Source organism: Marmota monax, unplaced genomic scaffold (genome assembly GCF_021218885.2).
Source record: "Marmota monax isolate L192 unplaced genomic scaffold, Marmota_monax_Labrador192_F-V1.1 WCK01_AAM20220418_F8-fsc00142, whole genome shotgun sequence".
Taxonomy (NCBI): Eukaryota; Metazoa; Chordata; class Mammalia; order Rodentia; family Sciuridae; genus Marmota; species Marmota monax.
Window position 1 is genome coordinate 2,992,832 of NW_026692025.1, and position 22,426 is coordinate 3,015,257.

Consider the following 22,426-nt stretch of genomic DNA (forward strand, 5'->3'; position numbering starts at 1 on the left):
CCATATCCTCTTTTCCCTGAACTACTCAGGGCTTTAAAAAAAATTCTAGTTCTGCCAAACAACATCAAGCTCCTCCTCAAAATGTATAGATATCAGTCACAGTGCCTAGTCTGATTAGGTGGTTAGTAAAATGCATGGTGTTCATAAAGGCTTGCAAAAGGCTTCCAAACTGGAGGAGTAGGAAGTAGCTCAGGGACACTAGAAAGTCAGAAAATTTGGATTCTAATTCAATCTTTGCCTTTACTAGCAATAAGTATGGGGGGATTTGTCTTCCTTTCTGAGTTTGTTGTCCAAGTGTAAAAGCTTATGTACTGATTACTCTTGGCTTTCTATGCAGAGAATCATTGTGACAAATAAGAAGTGCTTGCAATTTTGGTTAAGACATGGGGCTATTTATTGGCTTGGTCTATTACTTGAAATTTCCCTGAATTAAAATGTTTATACATGTAATTGTTTCCTATTAAGAACTGCTATTTTCCTTTTCTTTTCCTTGTATTGTATCAGACTCTCTCCTAAGCATGCCCCAGATATTCCTGATGACAGCACTGACAACATCACTATTTTCACTAGAATCTTGGATCGTCTTCTGGATGGTTATGATAACCGACTGAGACCCGGACTTGGAGGTCAGTTATTCTTTTAAGATTCTCTACTCAGCCCTTTCCATCTAAATGAGTCATAAGGTAACTTCAGTAGTCTATTGATAAAGAAGTTTAGTGTAAAGTTGAATTTTTTTCCTTTAGAGCACTGGAAATTAATTCTTTATTCCAATGAATAAACTTTCTAGTTTGGTTTTGGAAAGTTTCTGAATTTTAGGCAAATGTATCTGGAGTATTATACCTCAAAGTTTGACAAAGCCAGTTTCTAGTAAAAAAAAAAAACAATAATAACTACAAAATAATAATCATTGGCTGGATGTCAGGTATGGGCCAGAAACAGCTGGGAAATTTGTTCTCAAATCTGAGCACATGCTAGCCTGGTCTTCCAAAGAGTAGTAATCTACAGGCTAGATGGGATTGCACTTGACCATCAGTTTAGTATAATCAGAAGTATTATTACAATGAAATGAATGCATTATAATATGTCATGGGCTGTGTTAAAATGGCAAGTATGGAAGTGTGTGAATTTAATTTTTTCCAAAATCATTTGAGAATTAGTCACATATATCATTTCCCTTTGTTCCTAAATACTTAAGTGCATATTTCCTTAGAACAATTAAATAATTTTATAAAATACAATTACAATTCAGAAAATGTAACTTAACATAATACTCTTTTCTAATCTGTAGTCCATATTTAAATTTTTCTAATTATCTCCAAAGTGTCTGTTATAGTAATTCTCCTTCATTTAGGATGCAATCCAGGATTATTCATTGCATTTATTGTCATGACTCTTTAACCTATACTCTAATATAGTTGCTCAGCATTTCTTTTCTCTCATAATGTCAATTATATCTTCCTTATTCATTTTTGGAAATAAAACAACAGGAGTTAATTGTGTCGTTCTCAATGCATTACTGAAGAAGGAAGCATGATGTCTGTTCGCTTTATTATTGTAATATTAATTTTGATGTCTACCAGGTTACTTCACTCTAAAATTACCATTTTAAGCTTATGATTAATAAGTCATGGGGATATTATTTGACACTATTCTACTCTTCTTCCAACTTGTACCCAATAGTTTTAGCAACTATTGATTATTCTTGCATGAATAACAACAGTTATGGCTGCAAAAGAATGATTTTTCTAAATCCATTTTTCCTCTACATTTATTATATGGCATTCTGTTTGTAAAATTAGTATTTCTTTCCTGTTAATTAATTAGCTAATTGTAAGTATGAATGCATTTTTATTTTATTAAGGGGATTATAAAATATTAGTATCATTATATGTTTTGATTAAAATTTTTCCTTACAATTTTCAATATTTGCCTACTGGGAGCCTGTTCAATCTGCTTTCTGTTTCCTTTTGATACATTCACCTCATTTTGGAACACTTTTAAAGTATATGTCATAACAGTACATTTCAGACTTAATCTTGTACCTTCCATTATTCAGCCTTGTGATCAGTCATTTTTCCAAAAAGAAATAGTATATTTTGTGGGAAATTATATATAGACTTAACTTCTTGCTATAAGGATATCATTGCTTCTAGAACCTTTCAATGGTCATTAATGACAAAATAGAAAACACACACATATACACACACCTATATATGTATATATGTGTTGGTGTTATATGTACATATAAACATCTGTATATATTCATACATATGTATATACATGCGGACACATATACATATATACAAATATTTGCATAAGCATATACATATACATGCTTGTATGTGTAATAAGTTTATATTGATACTATTAATTTCAGTTCAACACAGTATTTTTCACTGATATATTTTCTCAATCCTCTACTATACTCAAAACAGTTCTGGAATTACTACAGTCATGCAGCTACAATGAACACACTTATTAATTAAAGTGAAATATTTTTTTCATATTTTTGTTGTTGTTTTTAAAGTAAGGCTATAAGATAGTTGTTTTGATACAAATAATGGACTAAAGTTGAGAAGTACAGGAGGAAGAGACCAGTCATAAATTACATTTTTTCCAGGATGAAGATGATGACTGTGGGAAAAGAGAGAATTTGGTACCTGATTAGAGTCTGGGGGCCAAAGAAAGATTAGAAGGAAAAGATCAAATTCTAATTACTGGCTTCTGTGATTGGGTGATGCTATTTTTAAAATTGTGTACACTGGACTAGAGAAGAAACAGTGCAGTTTTGTTTTCTTTCTTTTGGAGTTGTGGTTGGAGTGATGAAGGCAGGATCAGGAAATGGAAATCAGTTCAGTTGTGGAATTTGAGTACCTGTGAATAATATAATTGGAAACATTTGCTTCTGGATAAAATGAAATAGGAGGATCAGATTTAACCTCTCATCTTAAATAACAACTGAGAATGAACATATTCCATAATGTTTTTTCAGAAATTGATCAAAGGCAATATAGGATAGTGACTCTTAAGAATGGAAACAAAGTGAACCCTATAATCAGAAAGTCTGGTGGCCTGGACAGTGTTTTCAGGTTATCATGCAGGGAGAAGGAACCCAAATAGTGCCTGGTGGATTCTGTTCATTGATGAGAAAGCATTGAGAAGGTGGGGAGGCCATAGTACATAGAATTTAAAAGAGAGCTGCATGAATGAGAGAGAGAGAGAGAGAGAAATTGAAAGAGAGAAAGAAGGAGAAATATCAATTACAAAAATCTGCAGATGGTTCTCTTGAAAGGAGAAAGAGAAGATCTTTAACTAGAGCTATAGATTTCAATACTGCTTTCTTTTTTTAGATAGAGAAGAGAGAGAGCGAGAGAGAGAGAGCGAGAAACAGAATTTTTTAATATTTTTTTTTTAGTTATTGGCGGACACAACATCTTTGTTTGTATGTGGTGCTGAGGATCGAACCCGGGCCGCATGCATGCCAGGCGAGCGCGCTACCCCTTGAGCCACATCCCCAGCCCGATACTGCTTTCTTAATACGTAATTGAACAAGTAGACAAAAAAAAAATAAGCACAAGCAGCAGAACATCAAATCACACTCCAAACCAACCTGACTGAATTGGCATTTTTAGAACATTCAAACCAACAACAGCAGAATATGTATTCTTTTCCAGCATACCCAGATAGACCATATACTGGCTATTTTGGCTTATAAAAAATGAAAAGAATTTTCAGCATACAAATTATCTTCTCTGGCCAAAATACAATTAAATTAAACATCAATAATAGAAATATCTGGATAATCTCCAAGTACCTGGGAACTAAATGTTATACTTTTAACCTATGAGTCAAAACAAAAATTGAAAGGAGAATTTAAAATATTTTCCACTGAATGAAATGAAAACATGACAAAGTAGTCCTAAAAGGAAATCCTATAATATCTAAGTGGCTGTATTAGAAAGGAGCAGTGTCAAATAAATGCACCAAGCCTTTACCTTAAGGAAGTATAAAAAAAGAACAAATAATAATGAATTAATTATTAAATATTACTAAGTAATGAAATATAAAATGTTATATTAACATAATATGATATACAATATTGTATTATGTATTTATGATCAATATATAATAATTTACATAATTAAATAACACAAATAATTATTACATATTACACAATATATATATAAGAACATAAATCAATAAAAGAGAAAACAAATATAGAGAAAATCAATAAAAACTAAACCATTGCTCTTTAGTAAATTAATAAAATCAGTAAATTTCTAGGTAAAATTATCAGGGAGAAAAGAAAGAAGATACAAATTACCATACCTGAAATGAGAGAGTGTATTATTACAGATCATAATACATGAAAGAGTAAGGAAATGTTTTATGCTAATATTATCCCAATAAAATTGACAATAGAAATTAAATAGAAAATTATCTTGAAAGACATGAACTACCAAAGTTTATGCAGGAACATATAGCCTGAGGAGCCCTACAGCTTTTAAAGATCTTCCTTCCTTTGTTCCTTTTTTGTTCCTTCCTTCCTTTCTTTTTAGTAGTACTAGGAATTTAACTCAGCTGTGCTTTACCTCTGAATTACACCCTCAGCTCCTTTTTTTTAACTTTTATGAATTTAGTTATTTTTAAGCTTTCATTTTGAATAATTCCTTTCATTTTTATTTTGAGACAAGATGTGTTAAGTTGCCCAGCCTGGCCTAAAACTTGTCATCCTCCTGCTTCAAACTCTCAAATTGCTATGATTATAGAGGTGCACCACCAAGCCTGGCTGGAATGTCAGTTTATTTTATTTCATTTATTTATTTTTTAATATGTGATTTTTTAGTTGTAGGTGGACCCAATACGTTTATTTTATTTTTATGTGGTGCTAAGGATCATACCCAGTGCCTCACACATGCCAGGTGAGTGCTCTACCACTGAGCCACAACCCCAGCCCTGGAATGATCATTTTATATATTTTTTTATTTCATTATTTTTAAAATTAATTTTTATTGATATATGACAGTGTAATGCATTACAATTCTTATTGCACATATAGAGCACAATTTTTCATATCTCTGGTTGTATATACAGTATATTCACACCAATTTGGGTCTTTATACATGTACTTTGGATAATAATGTCCAACACATTCCACCATCATGGAATGGTCATTTTAAATGAGGACTCTTTCCATTAAAAAAAAAAATCTCTAGGTTCCCATTGTATTGCTGGTGAATTCTGGAAAAACATTGAAGAAAAAAAATGGTACCAATTCTACAAAAAAACATCTTCCAGATGTATTGCCCATTTTTAATTAGATTATTATTATTATTATTTATTTTGTTCTAACTTGAGTTCCTTATATATTTTAGGATATTAATTGCTTGTCAGATTGTATTATTTGCAATTATTTTCTCTCAGTCTGTAAGTTGTTTCTCCATTGTCAATTATTTTCTTTGAGGAGCAGAAGTTTTTTTGGTTTGATATAACCCCATTTGCCCATTTTTCTTTTTTATTAATAAATTATAGTTATACATGTTAGTGGGGTTCATTTTGGCATATTCATTAATACATATAACATAATTTGTTCCACTTAAATTTCTGATACTATCTCCTTTCTTTCTCTTCTCTCTCCCTCATTCATTTCCTCTATATTCTACTCGTGTTTCTTTTATTCACTTTTTTTTGTAATTGGTGCATTATATTTATATAAAAGTAGAATTCATTGTGATATAGTCGTACATCTGCATAAAGTTTAGTGAATTTCATTCCACTGTTTCTCTCCTTTCCCATGCCTCTTCTACTCTCTTAATCCCCTCCCTCTACTCCACTGTTCTCTCTTCTATTTAATGAGATTCCCCCCTTTTAAAATTCCTTATTTCTCTCTAGCGTCTACATATGAAAGAGAAAAGTTGACCCTTAACTTTCGGATTCTGGCTTATTTCACTTAGCATGATGATCTCTAGTTCCATCCATTCACCAGAAAATGCCACAACTTCATTCTTCTTTATCTCTGAGTAAAACTCCATTGTGTATATACTACAGTTATCCATTTGTCTGTTGATGGACACCTAGGCTAGTTCCATAACTTAGCTATTGTGAATTGTATTTATGTATAATTCTATAATCATCAGTATTTATCTATCACTGTATATGCTGATGTTAGTTCTATTGGAAGAATAAGAAGGAGTGGTATAGCTGGATCATGTGGTGGTTCCATTCCTAGCCTTTTGAGGAATCTCCACACTGCTTTCCAAAGTGATTGTACTAATTGGTAGTTCCACCAGCAATGCTTGAGTGTACCTTTTTCCCCTTATCTTCACCAGCACTTATTGATACTTGTATTCTTCATGGTTGCCATTCTAATTGCAGAGGATGTTGAGCAGTTTTTTTCATGTATTTGTTGGCCATTTGTGTTTCTTCTTTGAGAAATATCCATTCAGTTCGTTTGCCCATTTATTGATTGAGTTTTTTTGGTTAAGATTTTTTTTTGTCTTTTCTTTTCTTAAACTGGGCAATGAACTCAGAGCTTTGTGGGTATGATGCTGGTGTTAAGTTTCTTGAGTTCTGTATATATATATTCTGGATATTCATCTCCTGTCAGAGGACTAGGTAGCAAAGCTTTTCTCCCATTCTATAAGCTTTCTCTTCAGCCTCTTGTTTCTTTTGCTGTACTGAGGCTTTTTAATTCAATGACATCAAACTTATTGATTCTTGGTTTTATTTCTTGCACTTTAGGGGTCTTTCTAAGGAAGTCAATGTCTATACCACTATGTGGAAATGTTGACCCTATGTTTTCTTCTAGCAGGTGGAGTTGTTTCCTAGGTGTTTGATTTACTTTGAGTTGACTGTTGTGCAGAGTAAAAGATAGAATTTTACTCTTAAACATATGGATATTCAGTTTTCCCAGCACCATATGTTAAAGATGCTATCTTTTTTCTGATGTATGCTTTTGGCTCCTTTTGTCAAGGATCAGGTGACTATGGGTGTGTAGATTTGTCTCTGAAGAAAATTAAAAGGATAAAAATAGGAAAATAATTACTCAAAATATCTCTATTTACTGGTGACATAACCCTATATCTAGAAAACCCCTTCACCAAAAAGAGTTCCAAACCTATAATCCAAGCAACTTTGGAGGCTGAGGTAGGAGATTGCAAGTTCAAAGCCAGCCTCAACAACTTAGCGAGGTCCTAAGCAACTTAGTGAGACCCTGTCTAAAAATAAAAAATAAAATTCTCATAAACTCAGGAGGCTGGGACAGAAGGATTACAAGTTCGAATCCAGCCTCAACAAATTAGCAAGGTCCTAAGCAACTCACTGAGACCCTGTCTCTAAATAAATTAATAACATATTAAAAAGAAATGGGATGTGATTCAGTGCTCAGTCACCCCTGGCTTCAATCCCTAATACCATAAAAAAGAAAGGAGAGGAGGCTGGGAATGTGACTCACTGGTAGAGTGACCCTGGGTTTAATTCCCAGCACAAAAAAACAAAACAACACACACACACACACACATACACACACACACACACAGATACAACAACAGAAAACAACTGCACTAAAAGTCTTGTAGAGCTAATAAACATATTCAGCAAATGTCAGGATATAAGATCAAGATACAAAAAATAGCTTTCCTACAGTTCAATAATAAACCTGCTGAGAAAAAAATCAGGAAAATAATTCCATTCACAGTATCCTAAAAAAAATACTTGAGAAGAAATATATCCAAGGAGGTGAAAGACCTCTACAGTGAAAATTTTAGAACCCTCAAGAAGGAAATTGAAGAAGATCTTAAAAGATGGAAAGATCTACCTTGGATAGGCACAATTAATATTTTTAAAATGACCATATTTTTAAAAGCACTCTATAGATTTAATATGATCAAAATTCCAATTACAATCCTCATGGAACTAGAAAAAAAATCCCAAAATTCACATGGAAGAATACAGACTCAGAATAGCCAAAGCAATTATGAGCAATAACAGTGATGCTGGAGGCATCACAGTATCTGATGTCAAATTATCTACAGAACTCTAGTAACAAAACAGCATGATATTGGCATAAAAAGAGACATGAAGGCCAGTGGAATACAATAGAATAGAAAGAGACAAACCCAGTTCATCTATTTTTGCTTTTCTTTCCTATACTTTTGGGATCCTATCCAGGGAAAAAAATCTTGACCATTCTGTTGTCCAAGAATATTTTACCTATAGTTTTCCAAGTAGTTTTATAGTCTCAGAACTTATATTTAAAATTTCAATTGATTTTGAGTTGATTTTTATAACCAGTGAAGGAGGAGTCCAGTTTTATTCTTCTGCAAATAAATACACAATTTTCACAGCACCAATTGAAGATCAGTTGGCTGTAGATGCATGGCTTTAGTCCTAGAGTCTCTATTCTGTTCCAGTGGTCTGTGTCTTTTTATGCCAACCATGCTGTTTTGATTACTATATTTTTGTAGTAAATTTTAAAGTCAGGTAGTATAATGCCTCTTGCTTTGTTCATTTGGCATAAAATTGCATTCACTATTTGGGAATTTTTCATGGTCCCATATGAATTTTAGGATTTTTTTTCTTGTTCTGTGAAGAATGTCATTGATATTTTGGTAGGGGTTACATTGATTCTGTAGATCAATTTGAGTAGTATGGATATGATATTATATTGATTCTTCTGATCCATGAACACAAGATCTTTACATTTTTGTGTGTGTCCTCTTTAATTTCTTTCAGCAATATTTCATAATTTTCATTGTATAGCTCATTCATTTCTTTTGTTAAATTCCCAGGTATTTTTGTAGTTTTTACAAATGGAATTTTTTTCCTTATCAGATGACTCCCCAATGGCATATACCAATGCTATTGTTTTTTATGTGCTGATTTTATATGTACCTTAACTTTGTTGAATTAATTTATTTGTTTAATAGTTTTACCTGGAGTTTTTGATGTTATATATATATATATATATATATATATATATATATATATATATATATATATATAAGAATATGTTGTCTGCAAACATGGCAATCTGACTTACTTCTTCCTTTCTAATTTGAATGCCCTTTATTTTTTTCTTTCCTAATTTGTTTGGCTAGAACTTCCAGTGTTATGTTGAATAAAAGTGTTAAAAGTGTGACTCCTGGACTGTGGTTGTGGCTCAGAAGAGGAGCACTTGCCTAGTATGTGTGAGGCACTGGGTTTGATCCTCAGCACCACATAAAAATTAACAAATAATAAAAATGTAGGCATTCTGTCCATCTACAATTACAAAATTTTTTTTAAAAGTGGGATCCTTTGCTTTTTACAGATATTCAAGAAAAATCTTTCAGGTTTTCCTCATTCTACATGATGTTAACTGCAGTCTTAGTATATACAGTCTTTATTATGTTGAGGTACATTTCTTCAACACTTAAGTGTTTCACAGTTTTTACCATGAAGGGAATGTTGAATTTTATTAAATGCCTTTTCTGCATGTATTTTAGATGATCATATGTTTTTGTAAATCAATTTTTTAGTTGCAGGTGGACACTATTTATTTATTTATTTACTTCTATGTGATGCTAAGGATCGAATCCAGTGCCTCACACATTCGAGGCAAGTGCTCTGCCACTGAGCCCCAGCCCCAGACCAATTATATGGGCTGAGGTTGTGGCTTAGTGGCTTAGTGCCTCGCATGTGTGAGGTGCTGGGTTTGATCCTCAGCACCATATAAAAACACATAAATAAAATAAAGGTATTGTGTCCAACTATGACTAAAAAAAGTAAAAACAAATATTTTGCCTATATCCTATGTTTAGGAAGTCTGCATGACCACATCACTCTGCTATCATAATCTGAATTTTCTCTCTTTTTGTATCTTGTTAATGAATGAATTATTCAAATATCAATCCACCTGGAAGGTGAACTAGAGAACCTGTGTGACTTAGTTGTCTCTAAATCAAAAAGATCTTTTATTGAAAGTGTTACTACAGAATTTGGAGCCACTTGAGTTCCCTTTGAAACATAATCTTCCTTGACTTCTAAAATTCATTTTCTTTCCAAAATTTTAGAAGCATTCCTGAAGCTTGCCTCTGGAAATTGTAATGCAGACTTCCCTGAGGAGCCTGAATTACAAACTTGGGGTCTTTCTAAGACTTTAGATAACTAATTTTTTTCCTTAATTAATTGGCTATTCCTGAAAAGTTCAGCTCCACTTACCTTGTTGGTTTCTTGGTCTTACTGAGTTTTGTATGAACTGAAAAACATCATAAAACTTACATAAAAGCAGTATTTCCAGATGTGTATGTTATGTAATGAAAATATTTCTTATTTACATCTTGCACTTTTGAACTTCTGGAATGATTTTTCAAGCAAAGGATAAAAACCTTTGATTGATAGTAAAGATGTTTTCCTGATTGCTAAAAAAAAATTTTCTTGGATATATTACAACAGTATTAAATTTAAACTATACACAATTCAACCAGTGCATTCATTAGGAGGAATACAAGGAAGTAAAGGCACTGTGAGCTGAGGGAGTTGCAGTTTCTTAGGATAATTGAGTCATCGACTATGTTAAAATTATTCTCCTTGAGCCAACATTGGAGCTAAGTCTTGACTGTGTCATTGACAGGAACATTGGCAGGATTGAAGAAATAACGAATGTAAAGAATCAAGGCATATGGTGCGGTGGAATAGGGAAAATGTTTAACACAGGTGTCAGTGACTGCCCTTTGGGGGTCAACTGTTGCTCATCTCCCCTGACTTCAGCACTGAATCAACTAAGAACATATGCTTTAAAAACCTTTGAAAATTTTAATAGTTCCAGAGGTTAATGATTTGTTATGAATACAGAATGGATCTTCCTAGCTGTCATTTTTCTGGTTTCTTTCCTTTGATCCAACTGCTTTAGAGTCTAGCATACATTTCCAATAAACTGTCAGTTTTCACTGAATTGCCTTTCACATAATCTCCATGGTTTTTGAGAGAACCTATAAGATTTAACTTCTCCATACTTTGTTGCAAATTAATATAATTGTTTTGGGGACAGATTTAATGCTTTCTGTTCTATGGCCTGTTTCTCTCCTCTGCAAATTCTCTAAGCGATGGCTCAGATTCTGGGATGGGAGCAGTATCAACAATGTTACACTTTTCTCTAAAGGATAACTTCATGTTGAATGCTGGGGAAGGGGTGTTAGCAGTGGCCCATGTCTTGTCATCTGGTAATTTTTACCATAGATCCCTGTCCTACTAGCCAGATCAAGGGCACTTGGGGCTACATGACTTTCAGCAATGCCCATATGCAAGTGAAACTCTCCATCCCATGAGTAGGGGTGGGAGGAAGAAGGGAGATCCCATCTCTCAGCCAAATATGCCCAGAATTGCCCTGTGTTCTTGGCTGCATCAGTCTGGAAAAGAGTTTATGTTTCATGAGCTAGGAGGAGGCAGGACAGGAATGGTTCTTGGTTTAAATATTCTGGGCTCTTGCTTTCATTAATGCATTTTAGTAGATTTTCTTGAATACAGTTTTTTTTTTCATTTGCTATATGCTATTGGGACCATTTCCAGAAACTTCAAGTGGTTGTTTTAAAAATAAATTTCAGTTTCACTGAAGATCAGGTCTGCAGAACTCGTCATGCTTTCATGCCAAAAGTAGAACTTCTAGTAGCTTTTTCCATAGATTTAATCAGATTATATACATAGAAAACTATGTCATATAAGTAGAAAAATTTTAATTCTTCTTTTGCTATATGGATGCCTCCTTTTTATTGCTTTATTGTGTTGACTAGACTTCACCCACAATGTTGAATAGAAATGATAAAAACAGACACCATTGTCTTTTACTTGATTTTTAAGAAAAAAACCTTTAATCTTACACCATAAATTTGATATTTGGCATAGTTATTCCCTAGATGCACTTTTTCAGTTTCACAGTGTTCTACTACTAGTTTTCTGAAAGTTTTTGACAGGAATCTTGGAATTTTTCAAATGCTCTTTTTGTCAATTATATTGATTATATGGTTTTTCTTTTTTAGTGTACCAATATGGTGAATTACATTGGTTGATTTTCATATGTTTAAACTAACAGTCATTTCATGATAATGCCACTGCTATCTTAATTGATATGTGTTTTTTTTTCCTTCTCCTTTTCTCAAGATTGCCTTAGCTATTCACCACCCTTCTTAACTTTAGATAAGTTTCAGAATCAGCTTGTCATTTTTCTTTCTTTCTTTATTTTTTATGGGGTGGTGAGGATTGAACCCAAGGCCTTGTACATGTGAGGCAAGCACTCTACGAACTGAACTATATCTTATCATTTTTAGAAAACAAATCTGCAGGGATTGCCAATGTATTTATTACATAGGTTAGCTTAAGGAAGTTTTAAAAAATCACTTAACTAAAATTATGATCTATATCTTCATTTAGTTTTTCCTTCAATTTCTTTGAATAATGTAGGATTTTCAAATTAGAGGTCATGCATATATTTTTTCAACTTTTACCTTGAGGTCTGTTTTTTTAATGCTATTTTTATAGCTATTTAGAATTATGTTTGGCTTTACATTTTGCCCTTTTATCTTGGAGCCTTATTAATTCTTGTAGTTTATCATTTCTTTTTATTTTTTTACATGTAGATTCATATCATCTTCAGTTAGAGTGGAACATAAGAGAGAGTAGCAGACATCTTTGTTTTCCATCTAATTTCAGTGGAAAAGTTTGTGATATTTCCTTGTCAACTTTGGTTAAATCCCCTTTTGTTCATTTACTTGATGACCTATAAATGAGTTTGGAGTTTAGATTCTAGTTTTTTCATTCTTCACTTTAAAGATTCTAAAGTGTTAAATCTATTGTCTTATTGCTGTGCAGTGCCTGGCTAGTCGGAATTAAATGTGTACTTGATATTTACTCTACCAAGGAGTACACTCTGTGCTTCTTTGGGCAGACACCATCATCTCATTACTGCACCACTGTATATATTGCAGGAACATTCCAATTGAAGTACCTATTAAATCATGAGATGTCTATGAGCTGGTTAGTGAAGCACAGAATGTTAACTTCTTTTTGTCTTTTAAAACCTTTTTGTTATGGAAAAATTTGAACACATTAAAGTAGCCAAAATAATATGAATATATGCACATTTGACTACCTAGCTTCAAGTATTATAAATACAGTATATGGCCAATTTTGTTTCAATTGTATACCCACCCACAAGTCTCTCCCACCCCAGTTAATTTTATTTATATTTTCCCGGTGTCAATGGTTTTCTTTTTTTTCCACCACAGATAATTTTAAACAAAATCCTGAACATATAATTTCACTTATACATATTTAATCAATATCTCTAAATTATAAGGATATTTTTGCTTATAGCCACCAGAAGGTCATTTTTTTAAAAAAAAATTAGAGCATTATAGTTATACATAGTAGTTCTGTTCATTTTGACAAAATCACACATGCATGGAATTTGATTTCAATCCTCCTTCCCTTTTGTTCTTTCACTTCCCCCTCCCCCTATTCTTCTTCTTCTATTCTACTGATCTCCCTTTCTCTCCTTTGTTTATTTATCTTTCATTGGTTCTTTCTGTACGTACATAAAGGTGAAATTCCCTATGGTATGTTAGTATTCTTGATAAATGCCATTCTGTGTGAACTGAGGTGGAATCTTAGTATAGTTTTGATTTGCATTTTCCTGACTGCTATAGGTGTTGAACATTTTGCTTTTCTTCTTTTAAGAAATGCCTGTTTAGTTCTTTTTGCCCATTTATTGACTTGTTTTTTTATTTATTATTTTGGTGATGTTTTTTGAGTTATTTATATATTCTGGATATTAATTTCCTGTCAGAGGAGTAACTGGCAAAGATTTCCTCTTATTCTATAGGTGTTCATTTTATACTCTTAATCATTTCTTTTGCTGTGTTAGTAACTTAAATTTTCTGGCATCTCACTTATTGAGTCTTGGTTTTATTTTTTTTTTACCTTTTAGGGGTCTTTTAGAGGAAGTCAGTGCTTGTACCTATATGATGAAGTGTTAACCCGATGTTTTTTTCTAGCAATTGAAAGTTCCTGGTCTAATTCCTAAGTGTTTGATCTATTTTAACTTAAGTTTTGTGCAAGGTGAGACGTAGGGATCTGATTTAATTCTTCTACATATGGGTATCCAATTTTCCAAGCACCATTTGTCAAAAATGTTATCACCATACATTTTTGGCACCTTTCATCAACATACATTTTTGATACCTCTGTCAAGTATCAGATGATTGTAATTATCTGGGTTGTCTCTATGTATTCTATTCTACTCCATTGGTGTTCATAAGTATTTTGATGCCAAACAATACTTCTCAGGTATTTTGATGCCTCCTGTATCACTCTTCTTGTTCAGGATTGCTTTGGATATTCTGGGTCTCTTATTCTACTGAATGATTTAAGGACTGCTTTTTTGTATTTCTGTGAAGAATACCATTGATATTTGGGGGGGATTGCATTGAATCTGTACATTGCTTTGATAGTATGGTCATTTTGACAATATTAATTCTGCCCATCTATGAACACTGGAGTTCTTTTAATCTTCTGAGGTCCTCTTCAATTTCTTTATTCAGTATTCTATAATTTTCATTGTATAGTTTTTTATCTCCTTGGTTAGATCAATTACCAAGTATTTTAGTTGATTTTGAGGCTATTATGAATGGGGTGGTTTTCCTGATTTCTTCCTCAACTTAATTGCTGTTGGAGTATAGGAAAGCTATTGATTTATGAGCAACTTGTATCCTTCTACTTTTGTGAATTCAGGTATCAGCTCTAGAAGTCTTCTGGTGAAGTTTTTCAGGTCTTCTAAATATATAATCATGTTGTTGGCAAATAGGGATAGGTTTGGGCTGTTCTTTTCCTATTCATATCTCTTTAATTTCATTCTTTGCCTAATTGCTCTGGCTAGAATTTCAAGGACTATGTTGAATAGAAGTGGTGAAAGAGGGCATCCTTGTCTTGTTCCAGTTTTTTGAGGGAATGCTTTCAATTTTTCTCCATTGAGAATTGTGTTTAACATTTATAGCTTTTACAATGTTGGGGTATATTCCTACTGTCCCTAGTTTTTCTAGTGTTTTGAACCTGAATGGATGCTAAATTTTGTCAAATGCTCTTTTTTTTTTTAGCATTTATTGAGATAATCTTGTGATTCTTTAAGTTTATTGGTATGGTGAATTACATTCATTGATTTCTGTATATTGGACCAACCTTGCATCCCTAAAATGAACCCCCACTTGATCATAGTGCACTATCTTTTAAATATGTTTTTGTATGCAATTTGCCAGTATTTTATAAAAAATTTTTACATCTATAATCATCCCAATATTGATCTGAAGTTTTCTTTCCTTGATGTGTCTTTGTCTGGTTTTGGTGTCAGGATGATTCTGGACTCATAAAATGCATTTGGGAGTATTTGTTTTTTCAGTTTCATAGAATTATTTGAGAAACACTAGTATTAGTTCTTCTTTAAAGGTCTAACTCAGCTGATATAATAAACAGGTGCATAAAAAAGCAATTAAAATGTAAAAAATTATATTAATAAATATACATTCAAACTTATTCATGCAATGAGAGCACTACCCCCCACAATCTTACAGAATAGAAAAACAAAAAAATTAAAAAGTAATTAAATTAAATATTGAAAAAATACAAAATTAAAATTAAAATGTGAAAAGATGGGGGAATGCAGAAAGTAAAAATTGAGAGCCAAAATTATAATGTAAAACTCTTAATGAGAAGTAAGGACTTGTTTTTGCTGAGGTGGTCAAGACTGTTAGCAAGGATGGGTTTCCATTATATATTGACTCTTCCACTCTTAGGTCAATGGTGGATGTTGTTAAGTCCACTGCATTTGTGTTCTTCATCTAGCTTCCAGCCGCAGGGGTTAGGAACCACAGCTGGTTTATGTATCTCTCCCCAAAGGCTCCCATTGTACAGTGGGATAGACTAGGGGTTGTTGGCAAACTGTACACCCACAGTGGGCTAGTGCAGTGCTCTAAATTGGAAGCTCAGCTGGGGCTGAGTCCTGGAGGACCTTGAAACTCTGTGAGTGGGTATCTGAAGTTTGAGCCTGCCCCCTGCTCCTGGGGAGATCCTGGTCTCTGGTGGGCATCCAAATCTAGTAGATTCCATTTTTCAGGCTTAGGGGCTAACCCTCCAAGGTTTTGCCTCTGCTGTGAATGTGCATTACCTGCAGCACCATGTGTCCATTACTTGTGGCCATTAGAGGTGTCTTCCCAGTTACACTCCTGGGGCCCAGTAACTGCAGAGCTTTGGGTATCCAAGGCCCAGATGCCTTAGGCACAATTCTTTTTGCTCCTATTTCAGCCTATCTGGTCCAGGTGACTGCTGCGTCTGCTGGTCTCCTTCATAAGTTTTCAATCTCCTGTTTGTGCTTGCTGCTGTGTAGCACTTATGGATGGCAGCCGGTTTCTGCACCTTGGGAGCATTTTCCATGCCAGTGATCCTGGTTCTCATCAAACTACCCACCTCTGAAGTGAGTGATTTTGGATGGTTTTTACTGAACCACTTACCCCACCAACTCTGGCAATTAAGATCAGCCTTCCTCTGTAACCCACAGGTTTCCCCAAGCCATTTAAAAAATATATATATGATTTTATATGCCAACCTGATGACTTCTTTGTCTGCCTGTGCTTCCCTGTCCTTTAGCAGCTGCAGCCACTGCCATCAGTCAAACTGGCTCAACTATAACATATTATTTCTCATATTAGGTTCAAGTTTCTGACTTCTGTCTCTGGGGTTTCTTTTACTGTCCAATATATAATTTCAGTGAGATCTCTTAGTTATCCATCTTGCTGAGGATTAGTCTTCCTTCTGTAAATCTGGTGCTAAGGAACTGCTGGGAGGTGCATCTTTCTTCTAATCCACCATCCTCTCTCTCTATCTATCTATCTATCTATCTCTCTCAGAATGTTAATTTATGAAATAACTTCTAACTTTTTCTGGACCAGTTTCTCTTCCAGAACAATAATTCCCTCTTTGACATCTCTGATAGCTAGCTATCCACCTTCTGTTTGAATACCTATAGTGGGTATTTTAAACTTCTTTAAACCTTCCTAGGAAGTTCTGCCCATGAGGGAATTGACTCATTTTCTTGCCCTCAAAAGGTATTTCTTTTTCATATGATGAGCCTTCAGAAATTTGAGGGAAGTTCTGTCTGTAGTATCTGCAAGTGTTTTTCATATTTTCTGACTTCAGGGTCTTTCACAATCCTGATCAATGTCCTCTCAGTCAACATTTTTCAAATTATGTTTCACTGAATGTCAGTATCCTCTGAGAATTCAATGTGCTCCAGTTTTTTAATCCAGATTTTTATTTTTTAATTAGTGCATTATAGTTATACATAACACTGGAGGTGATTTCGACATAATCATACATGCCTGGACTATAATTTACTTCATTTCCAGTCTCCAGTATATTCTCTTTCCCTTCCTTCTCCCTCCCAGTGTTCCCCTTCCTCTACTCTACTGGTCTTCCTTCTATTGGTTTGATTTAATTGGTACTTTAAATATACATGTCAGGTATAAATACACCACAGTGAATTCCTCCTTTATGTGATACAGTTTTTTATTTTGTCACGTGTTTGAGTTTAACAAAGCAAAGTGGATTTTAATGTGGATTTATACAGACTCCTTCATATGTTAATGTTTATGAAAATATAGGGAGCCATTTTAGTACATAATTTTTTGTGACCATGGGAATCTTTCTTCCAGAATACCTGTTAATAACTCACTTCTGATAGAAGTAATCCATAATCCAGCTTGGGAAATGCTGCTCTGGAGACGACCTGGTTTATTAATATCCAATATGAAGTGTGTTATCTATTACTGATCATAATACTCTTGATGATTTCTAGCCATTTCACAACCTAATATTCTATTACTTGTCCCATTTTAATTTTAATTTTTTTAAAGAGAGAGAGAGAGAATTTTAATATTTATTTTTTAGTTTTCGGCGGACACACATCTCTGTTTGTATGTGGTGCTGAGGATCGAACCCGGGCCGCACGCATGCCAGGCGAGCATGCTACCACTTGAGCCACATCCCCAGCCCACTTGTCCCATTTTATATATGATAGTTTTATTAATATGTTTTAAAATAAGATTAGCTTATTTGGTGATGACATTACTTTGTGATGCTGATGGCTTACTTTGTTATTTCTGATCAACCAATATCTATCAGATTTTTTTCTCATGACTATTTACCAGCCAGTCTCTTCAACCTTAGGAATTTTAGTATTTCATTTTGAACACAAATGCAATAATTTATATTTATTTTAATAAAATTTCATCTCATATATTTCACTCTAATAATTTTAATCCCCCTGAAACTTTTTAGTTCTTCGAAATATAATGCTAAGTGAAGGAAGACAGGTACAATAAGCCACATATTATATATTTAATTTATATAAAATATCCAGAACACATAAAACTATAGAGATAAAAATGCAGATTGATTTTGTCCAGGGACTGAAAGGAGAAGGACTGGGAAGAAACTGCTTAATGAATTTTACTTGTGAGTTATGAAATGTTTCGGAACTGGATGGAAGTGGTGGTTGCACAACATTGAGAACATACTAAATACTATAAAATTGTTAATTTTACATTGGTAAATTTTATATCATATGGATTTTACCATAATAAACTATTTTTAAAAATAAAGTCTTTTTTTTAGCCATTCCAATAACTATGTCTACATCGACCACTAACTAATGAATGGTTTAGAGTGAGATTACATTAAGTTTTACTCTCATACTTATCCCCAGCATGCTGTTTTGTTTATTGTGTTTTACTTTTATTTATTTAGTTTCTTTTACTTCATCTTGAGTTTCAGCTCTAGTCCAGGTAACAGTAAGAGATAAGTGAACACTTTGGACTGGAATTCAAGAGGCCAGTGTTATAAATATGAGATGATAACAGTCTTGACATATATCAGAGACAAACAACAACAATGATAATAAAGTCAGTGAGGATGGAATATAGTAAGATTCAGTAGTAAGAACATGGAATTAGACAGATAGGCAGGAACTAGATCATGTTGGATGTATAAGTCATGTTATTCAAAGTATATTATGAAGCTAACAATATTTTGAAGCAAAGAAAGATAAGCTCTTAGTAAATAAATTTAAAAACCATTATTCTGGAGAATGGGCAACTTGAGAGTTTTATTCATTTATTTAATTCAATAATTTTTAGTGGTGCTGGGATTGAATCCAGGGTCTTGTGCATGCAAGGCAAGCACTCTACCAACTGAGCCTTATCCCCAGTCCCTAATTCAATAATTATTTATATCAATTGTTAATCTCCTATTTTGGTGGGTTCTTGGTATACACAAATGAGTAATATCTGATTCCTGCTCTGATGATGCTAAATTTAGTGGGCAAAGAAGGAACTTGAAATCATGAAATTATGAGAGGGTGCAATGAGTGTGGTGTATGCATGTTACTAAGAACAAAAACAAAGATTGCAACTAGTGAGAAAGAGAATCAGGGAACAATCTGAAGAGACAAAGATGTGTAAGTAAGATTAAAAGTAGTTGATGCACAGAAAATATGACAAATAGCATCCAAGGAAGAGGAGAAATACAAGTCAGGATGTATAAAATAAATGCATATTTGTCTTGTCTCAGCAAGTCTAGCTACAATGGACCCTTCTCGCAACCCAGTGATGCTAGCAATCATCCTACTGATGAGCTACCTTTGAGCTGATTTGTCTTCTGAGTAAATTCTACATCACACTCCATATTCTACATTGTCACATATTTTTAGGCTCTTACTATCTCACTCATCACCAATATTTATATATTTTTGTGTCTCTCTGTTTTCCTTCGATGTGTGTGTATTGGGGATTAACTCGGGGATACCTGAACACTGGGCCACATCCCCAGCCCTAATTTGTCATTTATTTACAGTCAGGGTCTCACTGAATTGCTTAGTCCCTCGCTTTTGCTGCAGCTGGCTTGGAACTTGTGACTCTCCTACCTCAGCCTCCCGAGCTGCTGGGATTACAGGCAGTGTGCCTGGCGTAGTCCTTCCCTTGATTTGCAACATGAACATGATATCTATTTTTAATTCGCCCTTAAAGTACTAGGTCTTGCAATTGCTTGCCATTTCTTTAAATAAGTTATCTGCAGTTTTCCTTTCTTACCATAACTCTGCTCTAGAATATTCTTTTCCTGAGATCTAATTAGTGAGGAGAAGTACACAGCTACCAAACATTGTTAAAGAAGGCATGGGGTGGGGCTGTGGCTGTGGCTCAGGGGTAGAGTGCTTGCCTAGCACACGAGAGGCACTAGATTCAATCCTCAGCACCACATTAAAAAAACTAAATAAACAAAGGTTCTGTGTCCATCTAAAACTAAAAATACTTTAAAAAAAGAAGGCGTGGGAGCACTGGGGTTGTAGCTCAGTGGTAGAGTGCTTGCCTAGCACATGTGAGGAAGTGGGTTCAATCCTCAGCACCACATAATAAATAAATAAATAAATAAATAAATAAATGTATAAAAATACTTAAAAAAAGAAGGCATGGCTATACATAATTGGAATATACATAATGTCAGGACTGAAAAGAATGAATGTTACCCTTATTTTTAGCACCAAATTACTACATAACCTCATATAGGTGTCTTGTCTTATAGCACAATCTACTTATCATGTGAAAATTTTTTTTCTGATGATAATAATATATAAATAACCTAATGCATTAATACATAATAATATAGTTCACATTCAGATAATCAGAACAGTGTAACTATATCATGGTGGTCACTCAGGATCCCCAGATCATCACTCACTGGTTAAATTGTCAAATCCTGCCCAGCCCATAGTAAATTCTTAATATTTGTTAAAAAAACAAATACTTATCTTACAGGGGTGTTGTGAAAATAAAATGAAATTATATATTTGACAGTGCTTCATAAGATTAAGCATGATAAATGTGCACTATCATTAAGCATGGTAAATGTGCACAATTGAACTAAGTGGACTCACTTTCAATTTCATTGCTAAGCATTTTCTTTCAGAGTTTTCTTATGAACACATTCTGAAGCCTACAATTTAGTCACTCCATTTAGATTAGACACCAAAAATTTCAACCTGAGTTTGAGATACTGGGACCTCACTTTGTCTAGACAGAGAGAAAACATGAGAAGGACACCAAAATAAATAATTTTCCAAATGGAAGGGGCTTGAACAGACTTTGGAACATTCTGACAGTTGGATAATTTGTGCTATGATGGCCTTTTTGGTATATCCCACCATACTAGAGCTGGTACAAACATCTTGAAGGACACGAAGGAATTAATGGTCATGAAGTTTTTGAGCTTCAAGTTCAAATTTAGTCTATTAATTCTTATATATTGAGAGGAGGGTCAAGTGCCATCTTGTCCTTTTTCAAGGTCCAGCACCACTTAATATATTTCTTATTCTAAACCTTGATCCACTAGATTTAATGGATGTCCTGGTTTGCTCAAAGAATGACCAGCCACCATTGTATCACTTGTAGTAGTTATTTTTAAGAAATGGTAAAAATAGAAGGTAATGTTTTTATAGAAGGAGTTATTCTATCTGGAGTAGTGTAACAAGTTATTCCATGAGAATTATTCAATGGCAAGATCACTGGCAATATCACTGGGACTATAACAGTGTAAAAATGTTCTTAAAGGACTCTGTTGCTATGTTAGAAATTCAAAGAGGAGTGTGGACAGAAATGAGATAGTTTTCCTGTACATGGACATAGGAGGGGACTTTGCCAAAAAGGATTAGAGTAAGTTGCATTGAGTGGTGTTCTATCCCCATTAAAATAAAAAGTTAGAGATTAAAATACAGTTAGGAAATGTTATAATAATCTCTTAGGGCACATAGTTGTCACAGATAAAGATCAAACATAGGTGATATTTCTGATTTGGGGTCATCAAAATTCCCAAGAATGCATACTCATTTTTACAAGTGAGATTAGTTGACTCACTAGAGTAGCTTTGTGGAATAACTAGACATCAACTTCCTCTTTCAAAATACACATTGATTGACTGTTTTGAACATTATATGCCTCCAGGTAGTGTCTCTTATGGAAATATGAATATCTAGGCATTTCTATTGTGCATTGGTATGCTTCCTATGCATGTAGATCACTTTGGAAAAATGTATAGGGTTAGACAACCATAATGGTTTTTTGCCTAGATCACATTTTTTACCTTATTATTTTTCAGCTTTCAGGAGTGGACATCACGTAGGTGGTCAGTGGCTAAAAGTGAAGATGGAATCAACCATCCATTATTAATGTCAGTCAAACCAAATAATTTCTGCATATATTTAATTGACTGGGAATGGAAATCTCTCATTTTAGAACTACTGATACCTTGGGGTTGGCCCAGAGAAGATGCTGATATTGCAATAAAAAACAACCTGAAT

The 22,426-nt window shown here is 33.8% G+C and overlaps 1 protein-coding gene across 3 annotated transcripts in view; it reads left to right on the forward strand.

Moving 5' to 3' along the window:
- The window catches only part of Gabra3 (gamma-aminobutyric acid type A receptor subunit alpha3), a 236,062-nt gene that overhangs the window by 113,061 nt on the left and 100,575 nt on the right, over positions 1 to 22,426 (forward strand). For all 3 annotated transcript variants that reach the window (XM_058582576.1, XM_058582578.1, XM_046453413.2), the window contains one exon: positions 505 to 626. In XM_058582576.1, coding sequence (XP_058438559.1) covers positions 505 to 626 — 122 coding nt within the window. The remainder of the gene's footprint in view (positions 1 to 504; positions 627 to 22,426) is intronic.